The sequence below is a fragment of the Cricetulus griseus genome, chromosome 5, assembly GCF_003668045.3.
Source record: "Cricetulus griseus strain 17A/GY chromosome 5, alternate assembly CriGri-PICRH-1.0, whole genome shotgun sequence".
Taxonomy (NCBI): Eukaryota; Metazoa; Chordata; class Mammalia; order Rodentia; family Cricetidae; genus Cricetulus; species Cricetulus griseus.
This window is the reverse complement of record NC_048598.1, coordinates 105,355,038-105,367,348: the sequence shown is the minus strand read 5'-3', so window position 1 is coordinate 105,367,348 and position 12,311 is coordinate 105,355,038. Positions and strand designations below refer to the sequence as shown.

The 12,311-nt window shown below is 45.9% G+C and overlaps 1 protein-coding gene across 8 annotated transcripts in view; it reads right to left on the bottom strand.

Moving 5' to 3' along the window:
* The window catches only part of Ttc7b (tetratricopeptide repeat domain 7B), a 275,916-nt gene that overhangs the window by 106,099 nt on the left and 157,506 nt on the right, over nucleotides 1–12,311 (bottom strand). The window contains exon 18 of one of the 8 annotated variants that reach the window (XM_035445980.1): nucleotides 6,014–6,087. The exons of the other annotated variants lie outside the window; for them this stretch is intronic. Within the exon in view, the coding sequence (XP_035301871.1) occupies nucleotides 6,029–6,087 (59 nt within the window). The 3' untranslated portion in view covers nucleotides 6,014–6,028. Of the gene's footprint in view, nucleotides 1–6,013; nucleotides 6,088–12,311 lie in introns of those variants that run through there. 8 annotated transcript variants of the gene reach the window in all.

The window sequence follows — 12,311 nt, the reverse complement described above, 5'->3', positions numbered from 1 at the left end:
AGCTACAAATCTACCCTGCTTGAGACAAAGTATGTCTAGAGCTACTACTTTTAATATAAACAGAAAAATAGTTCAGCTGCTACAGATATTTTTGCTTGCGTTTTGTTGTAACATTTGTGTGTGTGTGTGTGTGTGTGTGTGTGTGTGTGTGTGTGTTCATGTGTGTAATGGTGTATATGCTCATATGTGAGTGTGCAGAGTCAGGGGACAACCTCGGCTGTCACTCCTAGAGCTATTCACCTTGTTTTTTGAGACAGTGTCTCTCACTAGCTTAGAGGTCTCTGGAAGAGGTTCTCAGACATTTTGGTCTCAGAGCCCCTGTAGATGCTAGAAAATTATGAAGACTCCCCAAAGAGATTTATTGGGCTTTGTCTACTGATATTGCCATGTTAGCAACTAAAACATGCTTAACATGTTTACTTTTTAATTATTTAAAGATAATAATGTACTGTGGCTATAGAAAAACCATGTAAACTTTGTCCCACAATCTTTGGATCTCTTGCTAAAGAACCTGTGGCTTTTGAAGCAGCTAAAGTTGATTTTGGGATTAGCTATTTTGTCTTTTGCTCAAGAAAGGAACTACACAGTTCTTACTGAACTCCTGTCCAAATTATTTTTCTTTACAATACCTATAACATGACAGAATTAATTAAGGTTTAGTGTAACAATAAATTTCACTCTGAATTAAGGTCTGGCAAATGATGATGATGATGATGATGATGATGATGATGAGAGAGTGGTGCTGACAGTGATGACCACAGCGGTGGTGATCAGTTTTACAGAACATGTTATATGTCAGACCGTGTGGATAGCATTTTGCACTGTGTAAGTGACAGAATTGAGACATGATGTGTCATGTAACCATCCAAAGCCATACAGCCAGTTGGTGGTAAAACCAGGATGCAAACACTGTCTGATTTCAATCCCAGCCTCTATATCCAGGCATAAGGGCTGCCTCCTGCAGGAAGGCTGCAGCGAGCCTCCTACTGTCCCTGCAGTAAGGGATGCCTTGGGTCCTCAGAGCTCCCACACGAGTGTCATTATCACTGGGCAGACAACAGGCTTCAAAGTAGATGCACTGTACTTGACTGTGTGGTTCTAAAAGACAGCAAGGTGTCTTCTGTTTAGGCCTTTTCAAAGTAATTACAGCAATGTCCAGCCTATCCTAGGTACTGGGTAGGTGTTTATAGACTAAATAAAAGAGTAGTGTGGACAGACAGATCTCTTTGTGACATTCAGATGAGAGTGTGTGTGTCAGAGTGGTGTGGCCTCAGACTGACATTCAGATGATACACGATGATGTGCTCTGCTCTTCCTAATAACGGGTGAAAGACTCTAGCCTTCCCTGCTTCCAAGGGCTTTTTCAGTGTGTCTGCCATACTTCTAGAAATCTCAGGCACAGAATTAAAGGCTGATGTCATTTAGTGATTCTCTCCCTCTAATGCCGTTAAACCATTGCACAGAGAGGCTGGGAGGGTGGTGAGGGATCTCTTCCTCATCTCATGTGTCACGCGGGCAGAAAGCCTTGCTGTGATGAACTCTAGATATTAGAGAATTCAGAATTTGCATCCTGGTTTTACCACCAACTGGCTGCATGGCTTTGGCTGTATTGCTTTTAATAGCAAACAGAAACAACAGTGGCCGAAGTCCACAACAGTTAGCATCTACTGTTCTTTGCAATGACATAATAAATACGTCTTCCACGGGGTTAGAATCTGGAGGAGCAGCTAATCGCACAGCAGAACAGCAGCCATGCTCCTGCTGGGTAGAACTGAAATGGTGAGTGGGAGAATGTATGTGGTTGTGACTTATGTGGGCACACAGTCGGAAATGCTGATACTCAGCCATCTGTTTTTAAGGAGTGCCTCTTTTTTCTCACCAAAAGCAAACGCACATTGTGCCTGACCTAGGGGAAAATGGAGCCAGAGTCTTGGAAAAGGAATCTGAAGGAAGACTAAAGGACTCATTTCCGACTTGAAATTCAAGACTCTGGAGAGATGTTTCCAAATTATTAGGTTCAACAGATGAGACAGGCAACGTGCCCAGGCCGCTCTGCATCTCTTATTTATCACACTAACTTGAGAAGCGCTTATCACTTGCTGTAACCCAGGGAGCACAGTGCTGTGTGCTGCAGTTGCCATACCCTGCCAAGGAGATAAAGCTTCCTTTCCCTTAGGACACCATGGCTGGGAAAAGCCACTGCAGTATCAGCTCAACTGGAGCTGATGGAAGCAGGCGAGACTATGCCCTAAAAGCTGGCCCAACTTAATGAGCTAGCCACTCAAATGGTCCAAAGGGATAAGATGCCCTGAGACCGGGCAACCTGAATTTCCTGGCCCATGTAATTTGTTCCCCTCCTGCCCTGAAAAGGCTGTCTGGGACACCTGATAAAAAAGGTTAAGTGCCATCTGAAGAACTGACTGGTTCCTAACCCAGGTTCTTCTAGGTTCTGCTGGTCCACCTTGGCATGGAAGAAACCAGGAACAAGGGTGGAAAGACCTCTCTATGGTGGAGAACCAAGACCTGAGACAAACCGAGGTTCTGAACCCCTCCCAAGCTTTCCTGTCGCATGGAGAGTTCAGGAGCCCTGCCTTAAGTAGGGCACTGGCAACAGCTGGCTTCAATTGCTCTTCAGCTGAAGCCTTGGCCAAGTTCCTTGGCACCTATGGGAAGAGATGCCTGTGTTGATTTCATACAGATTTCAGTGTGGCGACTACATATGAGCTCTTCTTAGCCACCAGAGATCATCACTCAAAGGGGATCTAGAAGCAACACTTCTGTTAGGTAAAATCAGGAGGCTTACTTAGGTGTGGTCACCCTGCACTTTCACAAATGGGGCACTGAAGGAGGGGCACACATTTCTCTGTGACTGTCTGCTGGGACAAGTGGCTGTAGCTGGAAGAACCCTGCAATTCCTTTCTCTTCTCATGCCTTCTCAGCACGGAGAAGAGGAACCTTGTCTACCGCCCAGTGACTCGGAGCTTATCCCAGAGCTAGGAGCAATGGACAGTTGTCATGTTACATGTGAGAAACATCCTCTACCAAAAGACAGACAGCAGCTGACACACAGGACACATACTTGCCAGGATCTGGGGAACTCTTTGCTCCCGGGCCCTGGAGGATTACCTCGGCTGTTTCACGTGATGAACGTGGGAGGTCGACAGAGCGTGTGGTGGCCACACCCCACTCACCCCCACATTCTTTCTATCTCTTGCTCCTGCAGCCCATGCCCGCCTTCCTCACATCTTTTCTGTTTCCTAACGATTCAGGGTTATCTGTCAATAGACTGTCCTGTCCATCACCTGCAAGCTGTGCCCTAAAACAATCAGAGTAAAGAGAGAGAGCACTCGTCTGCTTTTTGTTTTCCACTAAAGACCCCGAGTTCTCAACAGCAATCTGAGTGACTAAGCATTCTGCCAGTTAGCCCGCTGAAGTAATGTCTCTTAAGACAGGGCTTGGAAGCACATCTGCCCGACACTGCAGCCTGGTGGTAGCTGTGGCCTCCTCCACATCAGCATGTTCTGAGGAGACTAGCCACAGCTCCGGATTTTTGGAGGAAGAAGAGATGAGAGGGGCCACTCCTATTTCAGCCACCCAATTAGGCATATTACCTGCACACTTGCTTTACACTGAAAGTTTTGGTTCTCTTCCCACAGTCCCCAGGGGTTAAGATTGGTCTGGCTGCCTTTTCCGAGGCCGCGGCTCTGTCACTGGGTGATAGTTCATCTTCCTCATCTGTGAGCATCACCATCTCCCCTGTCTGTGGCATGTCTATCAGTGTGACAGCAAGGCCAGGGCCACAGCAGCTTCGTGGACAACTGCTGCCTCTCACTTATCCCCACCCACAGTCCACATGGCCTCCCACTGGGCTCCTCTAACAAACTTAGGCCAGTCTTCCGAGTAGAACTTCCATTTCACCCTGAGTGAAGACAGATTAGGATGGCTGCACCCACAGCTCCAAGATGAATCCGTTTTCCAGCCACTTTAACAGAGTCTCAATCAGTTAACACAGACAAAATGTCTTCTCCCGAAGGAGAAGCTCTTTCCTGGGGAAAGCGTTGGAACAGGAGTCCACGAAGCAGGGACGGGGCTCTGTCAACTCCAGGGGGCATGCATGGCTGAAGCAGTCATGCCAAGGTTGGTGGCCAAGTCGTCACATAGAAAGAAGCATGAAGGGAAGCCATTCACAAGCATGCTGGGGGATGCCAGCTGTTGGGGTGTTAGAGACAGTACCTTCTGGAGGACTACAGTGGGCAGATGTCCCCCGGAGGTTCACCTACCCCACCGCACATTCACTCACAGCCACTAAGTGCCCTCTCCCTGGGAGGCTGTTCTGAGCCTGGCATGGTTACTCGTAACTGCAGCGCCATGGGGAACACCTGCCAGGCTTGGTGTTGCCCTGTCTGGACACCCACTTCTATACTGACTTGTCAATTGCTTATAATCCCATTCAGCCACAGAACTAATTAAGGAAAATTATGTTAGATTAGTAATGACTAAATGTAAATACCAGAGAAAGGTTGGTTATATTTGAAAAAAGACTGTATCTATAAGGTAAATGTTTCAAAATTAGTGTGTGTGGGGTTATCATTAAGGTTTTCATACATATATTTTTTTTAAAAAAATCTGCTTTATCAATGAGGAACAGAGGGTAAAATTTATTCCATTTGACTATTCACTTTCAAATTGTGATATTCATTTAATGTCTGAGGACGTAAAATTATCACTATTAATGGAATAGTGATAATTTTGGATATGATGGAAAGTAAAAATCCATTCCTATTTTCAGCTCTCTTCCTATCTGATTTGACACTAGGCTCTCTCATTATTCTGTTTATTCTCCTCTCCAGGGGATTTACTCCCAAACAGAGCAGCAGCCTTCACAACCACACAGCGGAAAGTTGGAGTCGAGAGCCCTAGTCAGCCTTGCTGACTTTATTACATGTTTGGAGAGGGGAACGAGACTCCATGCACTCTTTTCTCCCCAACAGCAACTGCCAGAGTCCCTGAGAGCAGGGTCTCTGGGGTTCAGAGAAAGGGCAGTGTGGAGGTAGCACTGGCTCTCAGCCCCACCCAGTCTCTTCCAGACTTTCCATCTGGAGAGCCTTTTTGAGAGTCTCCGCTTCCAGGGCTACATCTCTAGGCACGTGGATGGGCCTTGAGCTCAGGATCAATTGCTGCCACATCACACAGGTGCATGTAATTAGAGTATTACGTTTACATTTTTACAGATGAGGAGGAAATCTTCCTCTGCAGAGCTGGCTCTTCTCAGAGGTTTTGATGCATTTTATGAAAAATATTTAGGACTTTTGTATAAATGTAACAAGTCTCAAGTGAAGCAACTGTTGAAGGTTTTCATCTAGTCTAATTTTTGGAAAATCAGATTTTTTTTTTTAAACTTTCTCAGAGAAGCTTGGTGTTAAAGGGACCTGGTGGTAAAATCTTTTTCTATGGTGAGCTTTAATGTAATGAAAACACCAAAATAAACCTGTTTCCTATTATGGATTGCTTTTTATTTGTGCGTGCGTGCGTGCGTGCGTGCGTGCGTGCGTGCGTGCGTGTGTGTGTGTGTGTGTGTGTGTGTGTGTGTAGAATAGATGCCACATGTTTCCATGACTACAGAGGCCAGAAGAGGGCATCAGAGCCTTTGCAGCTGGTGTTACAGGCCAACTATGAGCCACTTGATGTGATACTGAGTCCCCTGGAGGAGGAGTAAGCACCCTTACTTAACTGCTGAGCCATCTCTCCAGATCTCCAGATCCCTGTGGAGAGCTGGGAGTTACACCCACTCCATTGCGTCAGAGGCACTTCTCCTCTACCGTCTGTAGTCCTCAGAGCAGCACAGCCTCCCTAGGTTTATACCCTGGAGTCTCAGGAAGTGTGCCCCAGGTGGCAGAGCGGGCAAGCAGGTGGCGGGTGAGATGATCACACCATCCCAACATTCCCAACACTTGCAAACCACAGTACACACTCAACAGTGGAGGGAGGTGTGCTCTGGAGACCCTCACAGGGTTAATAGAGAGGAAGGCTACTTACTAACTGAAAAGAGGGAGGGAAAACCATGAAAATGTGCTTCTGGAGAGTTGCCTTGGGACAACAGAGCAAACCAAAAATTAAAACCAAGAAACAAAACAGTTGAAAACTCAAAATTAAAGCTAAGGAAGCAAAGAAGGCTCCAATAACCTTCCAACTGTAAGTCTGGCTGGCTGGAATCAGATTTTATTTTTCCACTAACAATGACTTTTGTTTTCAAGTAAAGAAAGGCCAATCAGACATTCTCCCCCCCCACACACCCCCACACACACTGACATGCTCACCCAGCACATGGAAACTGACCAGTTCATGCCATGTGTTTGTTTCCAGAGCAGGAAATTCCAAAAGGAAGGGGAAAACAATGAAACCAGCAGGTTTTGGATCTCTCCACACATTAACTCTAACTCTATGTCTGTCAAAGTACAGGGCTGGGCTGGTTTTCATTGCTAGGAGAGAGTTCTTTACAATTAGAGCAACAAACTATTTATCGTGGTTTTATTTCTTAAACTAACAAAGTAGCATCTACAAGGAAGAAAGATCCCTGGGAAGAGCTGGTTACCAGCCAGGCTCTCCCTGAGGATGGGACAATGGCTCATGGCTTCACGGAGAATAACCACAGAACACTGGTCGGGACATGTCACATATAGCAGAAAGCTCAGTGGGTGCTCAGTGCTCCAACAATTTACTCATTAGCTTGATTTGAAGGGGCACTGGAAGAGCCAGGACTTGAGAAAAGACTAAGGGCTCCTAGGATGATAAAAACTGGCAGGGTGCAGAAGTTGGTGGGTTTGCTGTGCAAACAGTGGGCAGTAGAAACATACAGCATTATTCTAGAACCACAGGACTTCATTTAAGACAAAAAAAAAAACAAAACAAAAAAAAAAAAACAACTCAACAAAAGCCAATGGCAGAGAAAAAACATTTTTTTTTCCCCTTGACAAATCAAAGTTGGCAATTGCCCCTAGGCACTGTATTAACAGAGAGTGCTGCTCTGAGGTAGATAAAAAGGTAACACAAACAGTTTATAAATAGCACCTTTATCTTTCACTTCATAGAATTGGGGCTGCCCGGAGAGCAAAGCTGGGAATATGCCATATGCAGATGAGTGAGGTCAAGAGTCACGGCTGATGTGAACGTGACTTTGGATGACCCTTTGTTCCTGACCTGCATGGAGGCTTACATAACAGCACCAGCCAATAAAGAGCACACCAGACAAAGTGGCTCTTTCTGGCAGCAGCCCTGTTATGGGCTTTTGTTCAGCATGTAACAGCATTTGGAACAAAGATGAGCCTTATAAATCACAGACACAGATTAGATCTGCCGGCACTGCTGGCAGGAAAGTGAACAGTAAATAAATGACTGAAGTACGGGCTCTCCCGGTGAGCACCATATTTAGGTCCCTTTAAGGATTTCACCAACTAGTGCATTTCATTTTAATATGGGGATTTTTTTTTTTAACTGACATGTTCTGGAACTTCCTAAAGTAGACTTTCAAATTTTCTGTATTATTTAGAAGCAAGATCAGGCAAAGATACTGTCTAGTCACTACACATTTTCATGACAGAAACCCTGCACCTTCCTTCTTTCCAACCCCACGTCTCAAATGTGCTCTGGAACTGCTGGCACTGGCCTCAGAGGGCAAGGTTCCGGAAGCGTAGCTATCAAAGCTTTCTATTCCATGTTGACAGGCAGTCAAATGTCATCTTTAGATTATGGCTTTCACTGTTATATGCAGTTGGAATTAATTAACCTCTAAATTGAAGTGTAGACATTTTAGGATTAAATTATTTGCAAAAAATTATAGCTTACCTTTTCTTTTGTGTGTGTGTGTGTGTGTGTGTGTGTGTGTGTGTGTACATATATGTAAATGCATGTGTTTGTTGGGGGCAGAGACAGTCTCAGGTGAGGTGTCTATCTTGGTTTTCTTTTGTTTTGAGATAGGGTCTCACTAAGTAGTCCTGGCTAGCCCAAAATTTGCTTTGTAGACCAGGCTAACCTCAAGGTCTGCCTCTAGACCTGCCTGCCTCTGCCTCCCAAGGACTGAAGGTGCATACCACACCCTTTGTGCCACCATGTCAATTGCCTACCTTGTTTTTTGTTTGTTTGTTTTTTGTTTTTAACCAGAGACAGAGTTTCTCTGTGTAGCAGCCCTGGCTGTCCTGGAATTCAAAGAGATCAACTGCCTCTGCCTCCAGAGTTCTAGGATTAAAGGTGTGCATCACCACCACCCGGCTTTTTAAGACAGGTTGCACTGGTTTGGAACTCATCAAATTGGTAGGCTGGCTGGATACTGAGCCTCAGCCATATGCCTGTCCCTGTCTCTCCAGCACTGGGATTACAGATGTACGGAGCTGTGCCCTGCCTTTAAGTGGGTGCTAGGAACTTGTCTCAAGCACTTCGTCAACAGAGCTATCTCTCCAGCCCATGACTTTGCTTTCATACCTTTATGCCTGCTCCAGGAAAGCACAGAAGGACCCAGGGACTAGAAGGGACACTCTGGAAGACCTTCAATAGTTCTTCGTGGAACCCCATGTCCTTTACTTTTCAGGGGAGGTTAGGATGTGGTCACTATCTGCAGCCTTAGCTTTCCTTCTGTCTGTCCCCAACTGGTTTGGATATGCAAATAAGCAAGATCTTTCCCAGACACATTTGATGGGGTTTCCTAGCCAGCTTATCAGTTGGGAGATTATCAGGGAACAACACACCAAGCAAATGAAGGGCGGCTAAGAAGAAAGGAAAAAACCATGTTTACAGAGTGAAGGTTCCCGGTGGGGACCTGGGTCACTGAATGAATGAGCAGCAGGGGGCCACACAAAGATGTCAGGTTTGGGATGAGAATGAAGAGGAGAAGACACAAACAGGTGGAGAGGTGAGTCGGTTCTTGAGAGAGAGGAGGAGGAGGAGTCTGACACTAAAAAGTGAAAGAGAGAAAACAAATGAAAGCAAAAACAAAACCTTTAGAAACACAAAGAAAAAAATAAACTAGCTTTTAATATACTCACATAGGCTGCAAAGAAAATGAGGGCAGGCAATACAGTCGTCCCTCTACTTGACTAGGGTACAAGTGTTTTTCAAAGAAAACAAATCTGTTTTCCACTGGTTATTTGATTGCTCTGCAAGATCACAGAGTAAAAATAACTCTGATTTACCTGGGCACAGGTTCAGCAGAGTGATCCGCTGAAATCCACCCGTCTTTACCTACAGCATGCAGGGCCTTCTGCATGGCACTCTTCCCTCCTTGGCCTTCCTTCCACAGATTGTTTTTTTCTAAGGAGACTTATATAATGTTCACGTGAAAGTGCAAGTTTCGCAAGGTGCAGTGGGCTTAGTGTAATGCCATGTCGTGGTCCCAGTCTTGTGACAATGGAATGATTAAGCTTTTTGGGTGGTCTCTTGTGTGCAATGGTTGGCCCTTTGTAAAGGAAGCAGGATGTGTGGGGCCCTTTGGAAAGGAAGCTTGTATTGCAGGTTTCAGGCCTGACAGCAGGGTGTGTGGGGGGGGTATGAGGTGGTGGTGTATGGGACACCACAAAGACCACCACAGCTGCAACCTTCCCAAACAAAAGGCATCAGACTTTTCTGTTGAAAGCTATTTTGCTTTGGATAGGTGTCTGCTAATATCTACCAACAATTAAAGATAAGCCCCACATCCTATTTCAAAGGCAAAAGAAAGAAAAATATTCCCCCCCCCCTTTATTTCAGGACTCTTTCCAAATGAAAGACCACGACTCAGAGTTTCAAAACTGTCACTCCATTGATTTCTCCTTTTTGCTGGCTGGGGCCTATCAGTGGGAGAAGTGAAGCCAGGGGGACAACAGAGGAATTTCATGTTCTGTAACTGTTTACTTAGTAAAACTTAACTCTGTTCTGCTAGCCCGGAAGGACGTGTCTGGGCCAAAGCTTATGTATGCTGATACCGAGCATGCTCTTCCAGAGATCTGCACATGGGTAGCTTCAGAGGTGGAAACCCCAGTTTCTGTTCATCAACCACTTCTGGAATCAAGAACACTGAATCTACACTGTATAATGTCCAGAGATGTATAATCAGGGTTTATGGTTTAACATTCATATATATATTTATATGTATATACAATGTATAACTTAGTTATACATTTGGAATTCATTATATTAGTATCTCTAGTCTCATACATTTAAATTCTAGAGAAAAACAAAATGTAGCGTAAGATGATCTATGGCTTCTCAAGGGGTCTGAGTGCAGTGGAGGCTTCCGCTCTATGACCTGAGTGACAGGATCAAGACAATGGAAAGTTGCTATTGCTTTAGCCATGGCCTCTTTCTGATGTTAGCACTGCATGACTGTGCTGTGTCTGATACCCTAGGATTTAGGGAAATAGGCACCAGGCATAGCATGGACTGAAAACACACGGCCACCTGTCAGCTTGGTTCTCCCAGACACAATGTGATCTTACAGCCACCCCGGTTAGACTGAAGCTGCGCTGACCTTCAAGTTTTCTTTTCTCTGTAGCCCACCTTTACTGAGCCAGCGATGCTACAGTGGATGCTCAAAATTAGCTAGCGTCTGCCAGCATCACATGAGCCAAAAACTTTGGCAGAGGAAGAAAAATGCCCGAGATAGTGCTGGCTGGGTGAGAATGCAGAATGTAAAAGCACGGGGTCATGGAATAATTCAGAGTTCTGAAACAGAATGAGGACACTGTCTAGGGATGTGCTGGGAAGTGAAGAATGCCAGGACTGCGGAGCGCACACAGCAGTGACTGCTCCTGTAACAGGCAGGGAATAATGCATGTGCTTATTCCAAGGGTTAATGGGGGTGGGGGGCTACTGGAGTCTGTCTTCTGGAAGGGGTGATGGTGAAGGAGGGGCGCTATGAAAACAAAACGTCTCCATGGCACACTTCGAGTTAGCTTTGTAATTTGAATTGTGAGTTCTGTTTTCTCTTGAAATGAAATAAAAATGGGGGCATAGATAATATCTACAGGCAGCTGAAGTAGACAGACCATCTACAAAGTTGCGTGTGACTAAGGCAACTGTGCTGCCAGATGCCTCATAAGGAACCAAACTAAAGAAAACTGGCTTCTGTCCATCAAGACAGAGGCATCGTTTGTTTCTCCTTCTAGGTGAGCCTTCCTAATTCTGACTTACACTATCAGTTCAGAGTGTTTTATGCTCAGTGGCAGGACTTCCCCTAGGAAGGCCTCCTAGCTCTCTGATCCCTGGTCTACTGGTTAAAGGGTGCTATGCAAATAGCAGGGATCCACAGCAGATCAGACAAAAAGGGGCCCTGGAGGGTTCATTTACATAGTGCAACAAGATGGTTACTGGCCTGTCTCTTTCTGGAGGGTCTGTCTCTGGAGGGGGTCTCTCTCTGGAGGGGGTGTCTCCACTGCTGTCTGGTAGGGACACAGGAACCAGAGCCCAAACTCCAGACACCTGGATTTCCTTGGAGTAAGGGACCTTTATCACTAAGGTAAAGTGGCACTAAGGTAGAGAAGGGAGAAAAAATAGTGGGCCACTACACAGCCAGGGCCACACGTTGGACAACATGGCACCTGAGGTTTATCCTGTAGAAGGCATGCCTGAGAGTCCCAGGGAAGATGCTCCGAGGAGCAGAGGGCAGCAAGAAAAAGGGCCTTACTCCTTTTCTGTGGCTCTCTGTTATGGAAAAATAACATTCAAGTCTTGGGACCCAAAGAGAAAGTGAGACTGAAGGTAGCTGAAAGGAAAGAGGTGTAGATTTAGTATGACTACTCTCAGGGGATGCTGAGGGACAGGCCTGGGGGGGAGGACAGCCCTCACAACCAGAGCAGCTCTTTGGAATCAGCCTGAATTTTGGTAGTGGCCATAGTCAGTGTCCCTGGCTTTCCTCTCTCCTTGTCCCAGCCTCAGCTCATTTTGACTAGAGGGGACAGTCCGACCTTTCCTTTCTATAAGGGCCTTAAAAGGCCTCTGGGGTGACTGTATTCACCAGACATGATTTTGCCTTGGAGTTTGTGCCCACCCCCAAATGCTGACCAAGCTGGGGTGGGCTAGCCTGTGGTCACACCAGTCTGCCTGTAAACAGTACTTGTTAGCCAGGTCAACTCAATGCAGCCACAATTTGTGTTATCTCTTGTGTCCGACATTCATTAAAACAGGGCCAGGGTCTGGATGGGACTTCCTAGGCTGCCGTTGAATTGGGAGCCTTGGAGGAATGAGTCAGCAAAAGTTATGGGATGGGTTCTGGGAGCAGCACCAGGCTCCCTGGCCCATTCCTACCACCCATCTGGGTTGGAATTTCCAGAGGATGTCAGGAGCTG